Source organism: Emys orbicularis, chromosome 7, assembly GCF_028017835.1.
Source record: "Emys orbicularis isolate rEmyOrb1 chromosome 7, rEmyOrb1.hap1, whole genome shotgun sequence".
Taxonomy (NCBI): Eukaryota; Metazoa; Chordata; order Testudines; family Emydidae; genus Emys; species Emys orbicularis.
The window spans coordinates 68,602,415-68,617,690 of NC_088689.1; the positions used below are offsets into that span (position 1 = coordinate 68,602,415).

General features: G+C 57.4%; 1 protein-coding gene across 1 annotated transcript; it reads right to left on the reverse strand.

Moving 5' to 3' along the window:
• Window positions 1-294: 294 nt before the first annotated feature.
• On the reverse strand, window positions 295-11,629 carry MTG1 (mitochondrial ribosome associated GTPase 1). Its single transcript, XM_065408096.1, has 11 exons — window positions 11,533-11,629; window positions 10,779-10,843; window positions 10,316-10,420; window positions 8,786-8,866; window positions 7,690-7,746; window positions 6,691-6,781; window positions 6,011-6,072; window positions 4,869-4,965; window positions 3,915-3,996; window positions 1,767-1,879; window positions 295-1,121 (listed from the first exon to the last, which is right to left on the reverse strand). Exons 1-11 carry the CDS (start codon window positions 11,627-11,629, stop codon window positions 1,024-1,026), a joined length of 948 nt encoding a protein of 315 aa, XP_065264168.1. The 3' UTR covers window positions 295-1,023.
• Window positions 11,630-15,276: the final 3,647 nt, after the last annotated feature.

The window sequence follows — 15,276 nt, forward strand, 5'->3', positions numbered from 1 at the left end:
GAGCCCATTGCTCGGGGGGTGGGGGGGGGGAAGAGGAGGAGAGCTGCCCTGAGTGACTGACATGGCGACGCTGCCTGTGTGTGCAGAGCCTGAGCATCTCGCTCTGAGAGAGGGGAGCTGCTGCTGCCCCTTGGGTTGTATCTGAAACCTAAAGACAATTTACATCACAACACTTAGATCCCCCCACAAATCACTGCAGCACGAACATCCAGCTCACATGCTTGCCCCCAGTGCCAGCCCCCGAGAACACCAGCGACGCAGTGCTGTGTTAATAAATACCAACGTGGTGAAAGGGTGGAACTGAATTTAATGGCCATTAAATCCCAGCAGCACAGGGCTTGGATTTCACTACACGTGCCCCAGATTTTATTTTAAACGAAGCTGCCACCACACACTGTACCTGCCCTCAGGATCCAGGCCCAGCACCTGGGGCTTGCTGGCCACTAAAGACCAGTGGGCTGCCAGCACTGTGGCAGTGACAGAGCAGATGAGGGTTTGCCCGCACACAGCTGGAGCCCTTTGGTCCATGCTGTGGGACAGCAAAAGAGCGCCTCGTGTAGAAGGGGTCCCTGGCAGGGCATGCTCTGCTCTTCCAGGAGACACGGAGGCTGCCTCTGCCCACAGGGGCAACAGCCGAAAGGAGCATGAACCTACGCAGGGGAAAGGCAGGGCCCTGAACTGCCCCAAGACCCGCCTCTCCCCCCTTCCCCCAAACAGAGGATGTGGAGTCCCTGGGCTAGGGTCTGTTAACAGCACGTCACCCTTGGGGATGATGGGCAGACAGAGCCCACCCAAGTGATGACAGGGGCCCTGGCTGGGAAGCCAAACACAGACCCACATGAGGGCTGCTCTCCTGGCCACGGCCATACTGACCCCGGAGCTGCATGTGCATGGGGCAGGAGGAGGGAAACAGCCTGGGCACCACCACATCCCGCTTTGCCCGTGAGCCGCCTCCAAGCCATGATCAGCCTGGGCAAGAGGAGGGCAGCTGAGCTCGAGCCAGGTGTGGGGGTTGGGCAGGGCTCAGTCCAGCAGCACCTGGCCCAGCTCCCCCTTGCGGAAGGTGCGCAGGAGCTCATAGGCGGCTGCAGGGTAGTCGGGCGCGATCACGTTCACGTCCCCTGCAAGAGAAGGCAAAAGCTGTAGGTGAGCGGGGAGCTCATGGCCCAGCCCAGCACCTCTGGATGGGCTCCAGAGTCCACGACTGTACAGACACAGCCCCAAATGAAGGCCGGGAGTGGGGGGAGAGGAGCTAGCCCTGGCTGGTCCCTGGGCGCTGCACGGCCCTGGTTCCATGCAAACCGACACAAGAGGCTCCCCCACAACACACCACGGCTCAGAGATCCTCCCTCCCCACACCCACAGTCACCAGCCTCCATTGCTCCAATGGGCAACTCCTGCCAGCCCCCACTGCCCTTCCTGGTGCCAGCCCCACACCCTGGCCATGCCTCTTCAGGAAATCACGCTGAACAGAGGGTCTGCAGTTGGCAGCAGCTGGGGCGCTCCTACCCTGAGTGCCTTTAGGCCGGGGAGCTCCCCCAGAACCTGCAGTGGGTGGGCCATTCCCCTTCTGTCCCCCACCCACCCAGCTAGGGGGCTCCCTCGTCCTCCCCTCAAGCCTTGGAATCTCCAGGTGGCATGGGCACAGCACTTACCCACCTCCCCACAGGCTCTCCGCCTGGCATGGGAGAGCACTCAACTGTTGATGCCCCCAGCTAGCTCTCACCCGTCCCCCCATGGGGTCCCAGGCCTGCAGGGGCACTCACCTGTCCCTGTGAGCACCTTCACTTTGTGCGTCTTGCCCAGTTTCAGTGCCACCCGCTTGAGCACGCTCTCAATGTCGTCGCTGGGCTCGCCCAGCCCATAGCGCTCCACGTAGCTGTGCCAGGGCAGCGAGAGTGGGTTAGCACCACAGGGCAGGGGCAGAAGCACCAGCCAGGCCAGGGTACAGGGCAACTTTCCCTGGGCAGAGCACTTCAGTGCTCAGGGTGCTCTGGAGCGTGCAGAGGGATGGTGTGGCTGCACAGCATGCAGTGCCTGCTCTGGGGCAGGGCCAGCACCCTCCATGTCACGTTGACCAGCCAGCCACACAGAAGACAGGTTCCAGGTCCTTCCGGGCTCCTTTCAGCCCCATCAGTGACCCAAGCAGCTCTACTGCCACCTCCTGGGGACAGCAGGGATTTCTGCACATCCCTACCGGTGTGGTGTCCCCGCTGCCACTCTACAAGGACGGCTGCCAGCGCCGGCTGGCTACGGGGGCCTCTGGCAGCAAACACCTCGCTGCTCTGGCATGGGGCAGCAGGGCTGATACCTGCCCTTTCCAGGTGGGAGCCTTCACTAGCAAAGAGACAGGTTTCAGAGGGGTAGCCGTGTTAGTCTGTATCAGCAAAAAGAACTAGTGTCTAACAAATTTATTTGGGCATAAACTTTCGTGCCCACGAAAGCTTATGCCCAAATAAATTTGTTAGTCTCTAAGGTGCCACAAGTACTCTTCGTTCTTTTCACTAGCAAAGCCACCCAGAAACCCCTGCAGACCCTCTGTACAGGAGGCTGGCTGTCCCTTTTAAGCCATGAGCGCTGCGCCTCCCAGTGGCCAGAAGAAAGCACTGAAGGCACCAGCAAAGCACAGCAGCCGATTCTGGGACAAGAGCTGCATTTTGTTCAACAGGTGCCAGCTCTTGCCAAGGCTTTAGGCCTCAGCCAATCACAGACAAATTCATTGCTGGAAACCAGTCTGTTTCTCCTGTGCGTCAGTACGGCTAAGGTGGGTACTGACCTTAGAACTTTATGAAATGTCTGTAAGTTGCTGCTTGCATCAATCACACTTGTAATATCTTTATCACAAGCTCTAAGATAAACAAGTTTTTGCTTTGTAACTGTAAACAGTGTTTGATCTGGAATGGTGAACCTGGCAAGAGGCATGTCTCCTGCCCATCAGGCAGGGCTATCAAAACTAAATGAGCCATTGTGGGACATCACAATACAAAGACTGTGTTAATTGTCCCTTCACACCCATGAAGAGGCTAGGAAGGAAATAAAAATAGCTAACATCTCCTTTGACTCTCCCAGGGCTGGAGCCACAAAACAGAAGCAGAGACCCCCCAGGGTCAACCTGGGTTAGCCCTAAAAATCTGTCAGTGCTGACAGATTGCTACAGCTCCATCACCTTTAAAGACCATAGACACACATCATGTGTGTCTATACGGTTGCCTGCTTTAACCTTAAGAGTGCTCTCATTTCTTTTCCTAGTGAATACATCATTAGTTAGTTTACCATAGGCTTGGCTACAAGTGTTGTCTTTGGTGTGAGATCTGAGGTACAAATGGACGGGACTAGCAGCAACCCAAATCTTTTGTGATCTTTGGTGCAGAGCAACCAGCCCTCACTAAGTCCAGCTTGCCTGGGTGGCAAGACAGACCGGAGAGCCCAAGGGGACTGTCTGTGATTCCATGGTGAGACTGTTCTAGTTCTTTAGGAGCCCACTTGTTACTGGGCTGGTGCAATCTAATTATAGACCATGCAACCAGCCTGGGGTGTCGCCCTGCTTTTGATAGTCTGCCCTGAGGTTGGCCCTCAAAGTCATGCAGCGTGACACTCTGCATACGACACGCGCTGGGCACCACTCCACCTCCTACAGCCCCTTGTGGCAGCTCAGTGCAGGGGCACCGCCAATCAGGCTCACATTAGGAGCAGACAGACCCTCCGCTCTGGCAAGGAGCGCCCCCGCTGCAGGAGCTTCCCTGCCAACAGCGTGCACAAGAGCAGACTCCAAGCAAGAGCTGAGGGGTGGCACTGGGGAGACATGGGCAGGAGCCAGCCCCCAAGACCAGGGAAGCCCCTGGGGTCTCAATGCATGAGCCCACCCAGCCCCACCCCCCGACCCCACAGCAGCCAGGTGCTCAGGAAGTGCTCACCTGAACTGCTGCTGCTTGTTCAGGGTGTACAGCAGGTAGTCGGCCATGACGCCCTCGCCCACCAGGTGGTCCCGGATGGCCCCTATGAGACACAGAACAAAGCCTGAGTGCCAGCCACGCAGGGCAGAGGGCAAGAGACAGCCCCGTCCGCACTGGCCTGGGAGCTGTGCCTCGACCCCTCTCCCACAGGGCTCCAGCCGCCTGCTCTGGGGCCGGCTTGGCCAGCATGAGAACGTGTGCACAGGGCACCTTCAAGGCGCTGCTCCCCAGGAGCCACCCTGGGCACAGCCAAACTCCAGCCCACAGTGCCAGACACAGTATGGAGGTGGCCACTGGCCTACTAAGGAGCTCCCCGGGGTGGGGAAATGGGCTGTTCCTACTGAACTCTAGAGCCTGCAGTGCCACCCCCACCCCAGGGCGAGAGCCCCAGCAGCTGATCTCCTGGATGTTCACCAGCTGCAGCTCACAGCCAGTATGGCCAGGCAGGGGAGAGGGGCAGGGCAGACAGCTGGGCTGGAGCTAGGGTGACCAGATGTCCCGATTTTATAGGGACAGTCCCGATATTTGGGGCTTTTTTTTTATATGGGCTCCTATTACCCCCACCCCCGTCCCGATTTTTCACACTTGCTGTCTGGTCACCCTAGCTGGAGCACATGCGCTGAGTGATGCTCCCCCCTCCAGGCAGCTGGGAGCAGCAGCCTGTCCCAAGCTGGGCTCCTCAGAGTAGGGGGACAGGCAGTGGCTCTGCCCCAAGCACTCAATAACAACATGTCTCAAGGCAGGGCCCGCACTGCCTCCACAAAGCCCTGCTGCCTTTGTGGAGCGTGTCCCCCTCCCCCACACTGTGCCCATGATCATGAGCTCCGGGGCTTCCTATCTCAGCCCCAGCAGAGCCAAGTGAGGACAGCCCCTGGCCAGAAGCAGCTGCAGCTCCAGCTCCAAAGCCCTTCTCACCACACAGGGCCAGCTTCATGCCCGCCTCCACGCTCTCTATTCTCGGAGCCAGCACTCCAGGCGTGTCCAGCAGATACATAAGGGGCCTCTCGGAGACCTAGACAGGCAGAGGCAGGCTTGTTACGAAGCTGTGGGTCAGAGAGCAGAGCCCAAAGCAGTACCCTGAGCAGCGCCAGCACAAACGGAGGGGACCGCTGGCACTTCAAAGCCGATTCCCCCCACCAGCCGACTTGGGAATGGCGTGCGACAACTCTGTGATCCACCAGCCCAGGGCAGAGACTCTGTGGAGCATGAACGCTGGCACTGGAAACGGCCCAGTACAACTGGGCACCCCAGCTCCGCCCCAGAGGGTCCCTCGAGCAACCTGCCAGCAGCCCAAGGGCCAAAGCAAAGCACAAAGCGGGGCAGAGCCCAGCCTCCTCCTACATGGGTCACCCACAAAGAACCATACTGGGCTGGTGTCATCCAGGATCTTTCCTGGCAGGCAAAGGAGGCCAAGGAGGTTTCCACACCAGGTGTGGGCTCCTGGCGCTCTGGCTCTGCTGGGGGATGAATGGAGGTGGGTTCAGAGCTCCCAGCCCTTACCCAAATGGGTGGGGGTGCTGAATCCTTAGAGAGCTCTTCCCCAAACCCCCTGGGGCTTCTGGAGGGCACCCCAATGTAACAGGCCCCAATCATCCAACAGCCTGCATAAACATCGCCTCTTTCCTGAAGCCAGCAGGTCTTCTAGAGCCAGCCAAGAGAAGGCCCGAACCCAGGGCCACTTCCTTTAAAGGTGACCTTTACCAGCAGTGCAGAGACTACAGATCCTGGCATGCACTTCATTGCAGTCCTGGGGACCTGGCGAAGCAGTCCCCTCAAGCCAGGCCTGGGGGCCCAGCTCCCAGCCCCATATTCTATCACTATGGAGCCACGGGGAGGCCCTGCCTGGAGCGCACAACCCCAGGGTTATTTTGGAAGCTACCAACGCTGTGTTGTCCCAGGGGTCTCTTAACCCGGCCACCTTCTCACCATTTCAACTGAATGGCTACTGGCCTCACGCAGCCCCTCGTGCTGTGCACACATTAGCTACACGCTCTGTACATGGCCAGCACAGCGCCCCAGCAGGCCGTGCTCAGGGGCACAGCTCCCAAGGACAGTACCTGGATTCTGGTAAGCACGGCCTTGGTGATCCCTGGCTCGCTACCCACACGGGACGCTTTCCCTTCAGGAAAAGGAGAGGCCCAGTCAGCTGGAGAAGGAAGGCTCACTCTGGCCTGGCCTGCTCCCAGGGCACTGACGGAGCTTTGCCACTGGCCTCATGGCACAGGGGTGGGCCCTGTGCATATCCAAGAGATCTCCCAGCCATCCCTCTGATCGGTGTGCCTCATGGGACTGACGTCCCAGAGCTGAGGCCCCGTTCAGCCAGCGCCTGTTCCCCAGAGAACCCCCCGGTTTCTCTCTCGCTGCTCCTAAGCAAGTTCTGCCAGCCCCTCTGCATCCCTCATCGAACATCACAGCAACGGCAGAGCAGCTGCAGAGAGGGGAACAAGGGCCCAACTCCCCTGTTGCCTCCGGGACCTCCTAGCTAAACACTGGCTAAGCCCAGCCCTGCTCAGCTTGGGTGACTGAACAGCCAGGGAAAAGATGCAGCCTGCAGGGCCAATTCAGCAGCTGGGGGAGCCAGTTCTCTGCAGGAGAGGGTTGAACCACTAGGAGGTCTGATGAACCTGCCCCAAGGCCACCTCAAAGCCCCCAGCCCTCCAGGGATTTGTGACCCACAGGCAGGGGGTGCTCTCCCCCCGAGCCGCCGGGCACAATGGGAAGGCACACAAGGAAGTACCCTTTTTGAGGTGCAGCCTCCGCATGGAGTTGATAAGGGAGGATTTCCCCACGTTGGGCACTCCGATCACCATGATGCAGTACTCCACGTTCTGGAACAACAGGAAGAGAGATGGATGAACCGCTCCCTCCCTTGGCAGCAGTGCCAGGCAGCACCGCACCAGGCTCCACGTCCCACCCAGCCAGCGCCCAGATCCACCAGCCGGCACCGTGCCAAGCTCCCCGTGACACCCAGCCAGCCCCCAGATCCACCAGCCGGCACCGTGCCAAGCTCCCCGTCCCACCCAGCCAGCCCCCAGATCCACCAGCCGGCACCGTGTCAAGCTCCCCGTCCCACCCAGCCAGCTCCCAGATCCGCCAGCCGGCACCGTGCCAAGCTCCCCGTCCCACCCAGCTCCCAGATCCGCCAGCCAGCACCGTGCCAGGCTCCCCGTGCCCCCCCCCCCACACACACACACACCAGGCAGGGCAGAGCTAACAACAGGAGCGTGGATGTGTCCAGGTAGATTAATTTGGATCTGCATGGAAACAAGGAGTCATAAGCCAGCCTTGCCAGGGAATGGAGGCCGGCACAGTTCATTACACCCTTGGCTTCAGCACAGTCAGGTAGACCAGCTGGAAGCCCAGGCCACCAGTGGAATGTTTCCATCTGAACAGAGAAGCCAGACTCTTCTCCCACTCAAACCGTGGAAAACCAGATTTACTCCACTGGAGTCAGCGTCTCTGCACTGCTGCTAGTGTAACTAGGAGCAAGATCCAGCCCCAGGAGCTGAGAGCATGCTGGGGGCCCTACAGCCACCAGAGCGCTGTATCTCCTGCTGGCTCCAATGGGGACGGAGGGTTCTCAGCACTCTGAGAACCAGGACCTCTTTGGGCACCATCTACACGCCGATCAGTGCGTCCAGCTGGACAAGCCCTTTGCCCATGTGGGGAACCGGACAGCAGTGTGTGGGTCTCACTCACACACTTTCCCCATTCTCACTCTGGCCCGTTAGCTGACCTCAGCTCTCTGGTAGCGCTGGCTTCTGCTGACCAGATCCGTGATGAGAGGGATGACCTGCAAGGCAATACAAAGACAGATGCTAAGCAAAGCACTGGTGGCTTTGTCCCGAGTGGGTAGGACCCTGCCGTTAGACTCCTTGGCCAGCACAGTGCTGCTACGAGCAGCCAGGCAGAACACATTGGCGGGACAGGCACGCCTCCTGCTGCAATGCACCAGCTAGTGGGAAAGCCAGGGACTTCTCTGCAGCTAGCCTGTACTTTAACACAGTTTTAACTGGCAACTGCTTCCAAATGAAGGTGCTAACAGGATGGACAGAGACACGGTGGGGTGAGTCCTTCCTAGCCGGCTTTCACTTCCAGCTGTGTTCAGAGTACAACTAATGCACAGCTTTAATGCAGGCAAAGCAGGGGAGACTGGGAATGTTCACACTGATGGTTTCGGTCCACATAAAAGGTAAGATTCTCCTCTGCTCTCCGCAGGGTGGATGTCAACTGATACCGAGCTCATTTTGCATGCACAGATCTCCCACTGCAGGGCAGAATATGGGAGCTGAGGACTCCCCTGCAGGTCTGAGAGAAGCGCTTGGCCACATTTGTGGCTGCATGAGCATTTAATAACGTTTAAAATAATCAAAGCTTAACCCTGATGTCCCCGGCACAAGTGCTCAGATCCTACTTCTCAGTGTACCGCAACGGCCTTGCCTGCCACTAGGGCACTGCTCAGAAAGGCACATTGTACGGATGTCAGCAGGCAGTGCTGCCCATGTGGTCTCTCAGCAAGCCTGGGGGAAGGTGCACTCAATGTATGAGTGAAGAGATGCTCTTTCTAACTGCCAGCGCCACAAACTCCCCTGGGCTTAGAGGTTCAAGCTGGGCTCTTAGATCTGAAGTCAACAATTCCGAGGCAGCATTAGCTAAAGTGGAATCCTGCAGTAAAAATGTACTGCAGTCACTAATGGGACCTGATCTCACCGAGGCACCCAGGGCGCTGAACAGCTGAGTGCAGCACGGCTTGCCCTCAGCTCCAAGCAGTCACATTGCGGAGCGGACACACACCATAAGGAATTGGTGTTAGAAGAGACAGGGGCTGTTACCTTCTTGACATTTTCATCTTTTACGCAGTTTGTGAAGAGGATGTTTTTGAGCCCTTCCTGCTCCAGGCGCTCCAGAATTTTCTAGCAAGAAATGAGAGATTTCCATGTCAGAGAATGCAGCGGCCCACGGTGCCCCCTTGCCCCAGTCACACAGGGCAAACCACGGTAAGGTTGCTCAGGCTGGAGCTAACTGGGGTGAAGTGTGCTGTAGCCATCAGCTGAGTTACCCTTCACAGGGAAGGCACAATGCTAAAACACAAATATCTGTTCAGCTCCCCACTACCTGTCTGGAAAGCATGAATGCTGGCCAGCTCAGAAAGGCAGACAGGCTCTTGTGGGAGGCCCGGAGTCTAGCCCCCCTGCTCTGTGCCTCCCTTTCCCTATCTGTAGAATGGGGATAACAAAACTCAGCCAACCTGCCATAGCTCACAGGGGTGCGGTGAGGATCAGGGAGTGTTACATGGCTATGCTACCTACAATGGAGACTGCAGGCTGAATCCAGGATCGTTCAGCCAAGTAGTATATGACAACAATGACAACAGCAGCAGCAACTCTGCTGCCTCTGCCACACAAAGACCCCAGCCCCGTGGTGCCTCCATCCTGGCCCAGAGGACAGCTCTCTGGACTGAGCCTCACTGCTAGAGCCCAACAAGAAGAAAGTGTGCGAAGGGATGGTTCAAACACGGAGCTAGTGGCAGATCAAGCCATCAGCAAGGGTGCTTCGCACAGGTCACTGAACAGCCAGGTATCAGCAGACACCAGTGGGGATTACTGTCAGCTGAGTGAAGGAGCTGTCCAGGGGGAGCCTATCTCCCCCACTGCACCCACTGGTTGGCTGGACGGTTTCCAAAAAGAGCTGCAGCTGGCTTGGACTCTGTAAAGACGTGGCCTGTTTGACAGTCGGGGTTTTTGGATCGCCTTAGTGCCATCTCGATGGACTGCTGGCCACATCCTGCATCCGCAGCCTAGCGCTGGGAGATGGAGGACTAAAGGAAGAGGGAACAAGGGATGTTTATGAACTGAAAGCCTTACTTAAATACCTCCCCGTTTCAAACACTTCAACTATTTTTCTTTTCTTCTGGATCTTTAATAAAAGACTGTTTCACGGTGTGTTTGCCATGGCACTAAGCAGGCTGAGGCCTCTGTATACCAAACTCTGAACCTTGTTTAACACTGTTTAACGTTGGGACAGTGCCTAGGTTATGTTAACACATTTGGCCCAAACGGGAGAGCTTCTCCCATCGGTGTAACTAATCCACTGCTGAGGCGCACTAGCTATATGAATGGGAGAAGCCCTCCTGTCGCCATAGCGCTGTGTACACAGGGGGTGAAACTGATATGACTGTGTTGCTCAGGGGTGTGGATTTTTCATGCCCCTGAGCCACATAGTTATACCACTAAATTTATAATGTAGACCTGGCCTCAGCCCCAACGTTTACTCTAGATTACAAGGAGAAGCTGCATCATTGAATTAAACAGGAAGATGGTTGTGAAGAGTGGGAGGAGAAAGATTTTAAACTGGGTTCTTACTGCTTTGTGAGTCAGATCAGCCAGGTCCATTTTGTTCAGTACAAGCAGGTGAGGTCTGATTCCCAGGGCCTCCTGGAAGGCCGGGTTCCGGCCTGAGAATGGGATGTGCTACCGTTAAGGAAGCCAAAGAACTGAGATACCCGCAGTGACAGGGAAGGGTCCAGCCCACAGAACTCTGCTTCATCGGAGACAAACTCTCACCTCCCACAAGGCAAGTTCCCGCAGCCCCGTCAGCACACCGCACCACGGCAAGGCCCCAGCCAGGGAGGGAAGCAGTGGGGAACAGAGGGCTACGCACAGCCCCGCGGGCTCTACGTACTGGCTTTGGAAGGACGCAGCAGCCCAGGGGCTACACATGGTGCTGAGCAAGGGGGCAGGGCTCCACTGTGCTGCTTGGGCTCTGGCCGTGGTGCTACCAGCACAGCCTCCACCCAGGCCACCTGCTCCGGCCACCGAAGGATATTCGGGCATCGTGCACCTCGATGAGGCAGTCCACCTTGCGCAGCGACTCCTTCATCCGCCGCAGGCCTGCCAAAGTGGAGCCAGGTCAGCTGTGCCCACCAAGCCTGGCCACAGGGGAAGGGACTGGCTCAGCCCTGCCCGCAGCTCAGACCAGGCCCTGGGCAGAGATGCTCCACAGGCCGGGCCTGAGCCTGCCTGGCCATCATAAGTAGGGTGACCAGATGTCCTGATTTTATGGGGACAGTCCTGATATTTGGGTCTTTTTCTCATATAGGCTCCTATTACCCCCCACCCCCTGTCCCGATTTTTCACACTTGCTGTCTGGTCATCCCAATAATAAGACGCCTGCAGGAATCCGGACTTCCAGCGTGCCCCAAATATTGCGGGAGTCGGGACTGACAGGGCTACCATCTTTGAAAGGCAGCAAACCTGGTACCCCCCGACAAGGCAAACCCAGTATCCGGAGAGAGACCACACACAGATCGATCACAGCGGGTCTCCCCCGCTTGGGGCGCCTGCACGTGGCGGGGGCAGGCAGCTGTTCGGGGCGGGGCGGGCTCCCGCGTACGCTGCGGCGGGGGAACGCGGCCGGCTCCGTAGCGGGCACAGACACTGCTCGTCCCCCGGGCGTTGGGAGAACAAGCGAATCTCCAGCCCCACGGCACATAACCCGGCAGATTCAATTAGTCCTCCTGCAAATCCCTGAGCCGGCCCGGAGTCACCCTCGGGCAAAGCGCCGCAGCCCAGCCCCCCACCTTTGGCCATGTGCCCGGGGAACCAGGAGGCCACGTTCCGGCCGCCGAAATCGAAGCGCTCCCGCCAGGCCCGCAGCGCGCCCGCCGCCAGCCGCATCCCGCCGCTGGAACCCACCGGCCGCCAGGGGAGCGACCCGGAGCGCGCCCTCCGCAACACCCCCCGCCCGGCCAGCTTCCGGTTCCGGCCGCTCACAGGCCCCGCCCCCAGACCACTCGGCCGGGCCGGGCCGAGAATAACGGGAGAAGCCAAAACGTCACAACCAGAGCAGCGTCCCAACAACCATTCTACGGGGTGTGTGTGTCCCTCATCGCCTGGCAACAAGGCAGTCGTAGGCGCATCTATGAGCCGCCCCTGCCCGAACTCCGGGCCCTGGGGGCCCGCGCTGTGGTGTGACTCCATCGGGGGCGGGGCTTTGTGACGTAGGATGTTGGGGGCGGAGCGGTGGTGGCTGCGCATGTGCCGCCGGAGGCGGCCTAAGGTGAGATGGCGGCGCGGGAGCTGCAGTTCTGTGAGCTGGGAAGTGGGGGGAGGAACACGGCGGGCTGGTTAGTACCGGGGCGGATTGAGCCGGGGGGCAGTACTGCGGGCGGGCTGGTACCGGGGGGGGGGGGCAAGGCAGGGTACTGACCGCTGCTCCTATGACACACACCTCTCTCTCTCTCCCCCCAGGCAGCGATGGCAGAGCCGCGGTGTGAGGGGCAGCCAGGGTGTGGCACAAGGAGTACGGACTCATCCCCTGGCCTGTCAGGCACGTCCCCCCCAGCTGGGGCAGCACCCCCCGCAGCTCCCCCCGCCAGGGCAGCGACCCCTGGGCCAGGCACAAGCCCCCCTCCCAGGGCAGCTCCTCCCGTGGCGCCCCCTGCCATGGCATCAGCACCTGTGCCAGGCAAAAGCCCCCCTGCCAGGGTAGCTCCCCCCACTCCATCTGAAACAATACCCCCCATGCCAGCCGAGGAAACACCCATGCTACTGCTGGATGATGTGCGATACCAGATCGCTTGCACCAACTGGTACTAGAGCTGTCCAGCTCCACAGCATCTGGAAGGCAAGTCTCAGACCCCGCTGCGCCAGGCATCCAGTGATGCAGATGGACTCCATGTCGCCTCCAGGAGCACCTGTATTACTGCCCTCCTTGAAGATGACATCCTGCGTACTGCTGCATCTGATGCTTTGAATAAAGAGCCAGGGTCAAAGCTGCTGAGTTCCTGCTCTTCTCTCTGGCTACTAGGCTCCCAGTTCTACCAGCTTTCATGCTGATATCCCCAAATCATGTGGACAGCGACCCCTGTCATAACCACAGGGCTTTACTCTCTCCCCTCACCCACAGAAACTTTCCTTCCCAAGGGTCCATATCCCCTCTCCCCCATGCACACGTGTCCTGCCTTCTTGTGCTTTATACACTAACAGAGCCTGTACACACAGTGTGCTGACTGCGCAGCTTGCTGTTTTCAGAATCAAATCCACTTTTTGCTGGATTTATGCTTCTCCCCTGCAAAAGATATTGCCTTCCCAAAATTCACCTTCCAACCCCCACCCCACCCAATTGAGCTACAGAGTTGTTCAACACATAAGACCAGGTTTTTATAATAATGGTGAGTGCATTCCCTCTCCCACCACTCTAATACTTAAAGGCAGCTAAAATCTTTTTTAAAATACTGCCCTCTGCCAGAAAGCAAGGGTGAATAGCAGGAGCCCAAACTGTGAGGTTTGCAGCACTGTGAGTGACTGTAAACAGTGTGAAAACAGAAACCATTGTATAGCCTTAGTTGAGGAAGTTGGGGCTACCTCTACCATCATTTTTGCTGCTCACTTCCTAAAGTGCTGAGTAAAATAATTGCCTTTAGGCAACATTTGTCCTGTTGCTAGAAGTGTGAAAAGAATGAAATAACCAGCGTGCAGACCTCCTTCAATGTTGCCAATGCCATGTACACAGGGAACGCAGAAAAGCACACCTACGCACAGTGGTATGCGGTAAGATTCCTCCAGCCAGCAAAAATACATAGACTCTCACATGATGGGGAATTGCCACAGGGTCAGAACGTGGCTCACCACTTCATTGCAGTAGGGTTTCTTTGGGTTTGCACTGGCTTAGCTAGGAGCAGCACTGGGCTCCATGTGTTCAGATCTAACCAGACTTGGTCTATGAGGCTTTAAGTGCATGTCAAATCTGAACTTGTGCAATAGGTCTGAAAATAGCAGTGTAAATGGTTCTCAAACTTATTTGATCGCACCTCCCGTCTTTGTGGCTGTAGTAGTTTACACCCCCCACCTCTGAGTGCTGCCCAGCAGCCACTGCTCTGCGACTGCCCAGCTCTAAATGTGTAAAGTGAATTTTTTCCCTAAAGCTTCTCATGGTCCCCAGAATACATTCTGCACCCCCAGTTTGAGAACCTCTGGTGTAAGAAGTCTCTATCTCCCTGCTGGGCAGAGGGAGGGGAGGGTGGCACTTTATTCAACTGACAGAATGGCAATGCATTACAGTTTTCTAAGAATTAGTGCCAGGGTTCATAGTACTTGAGTGAAACATGCAACTCTGTGTGGTGCCAAGGCCACTGGGAGGAGGCTAAGGGGTGCCATTGACACCTCATCCCCACTGTGTTCCAGCAGTCTCATGTCACAGCAGCGTGGCTGCTGGCCACAGAGGCTCTCTTCGCAGCAGGCTGAACCTTGGTCCTAATAGCATGGTAGATGAGGCACTCCTCTGCAGTGATTTACTGCCTGGGCAGCTTCTTGTAGCAGATCCTCTGATGAGTCTGTCCTCCTTGGGAGGTTGCACAGCAGCTGGTGCTGCTCTGGGAGGGGGACAGAAGGGCATTGGGGTTTCTGGCTCAAGAGCAAGGTGATGGCTGTGGAATGGAATTGTTCCCGGTGTCATTTTAGACAGGACAGTATCCCACATCAAAACTAGCTGCTCCTTTCCTTACCACCACCCCACGCTAATTTCAGACCCTCCTTCCTTCCCTTTGCCAAGCATCCAGATCAGCCCTCCCTCCTGGAAGGGCAAGGAATTGGCTCCCTCCTTGTGTCCTAGATTGTTTCAATGGATTCACTTCCCCTCTCCTCACGCCTACACTCTCCTCTTTTCCCTGCTATCTCAGTGCTGTAGGATCTTCTTGCCAGCAGCCTGGCCCTCTAGAAAATGAGCCCCTACCCCCTCCTGGAGTTCAGTTCTGCCCCACTCTCATGCACCCTACATTGCGATTCTTGTCAACAACTTGCGCTTTGGTGCTAAATCCACCTGTCTCCTCCCAGGGCTGGGCTGACTCCTCCAGCTTAGCAGAGTGCTGGGGGCTGGTGTTCCTAGTCCCCTCTTGCACAGTCACATTGCTGTGGGGGTCCCAATGGCTATAGGCAGAAACTGCCCTTTGCATGCCTCTTCTGATCAGTGGCTTCAGTTTACTTGACACCAGCTCTCCAGGGTGAGAAGAGCCTCCACCCACCGCTGCATGTCTGCCCCTGCTAACTCCACCCTTCACTCATCTCCACTCCACAACCTGGGCATCCTTACTGGCCCTGCCGTTCCCACCCTTGCAGCACGGCGTGAGTACACCACAGCCGCATCTGCTGTTGGCCCGGCTCCCGCTGCTCATCTCCATGGCCTCTGACTTGTACATGGCTTAAATCAGGGCAGGTTGAGTGGATAACAGCCCAGCCGAGTTTGGAGGAATTTTAACCTGGCACTAATCTTTTCCAGGGAGCAGACAAGCTGAGGCCAGACTGTGCTTTCACACTCCAGGACGCGT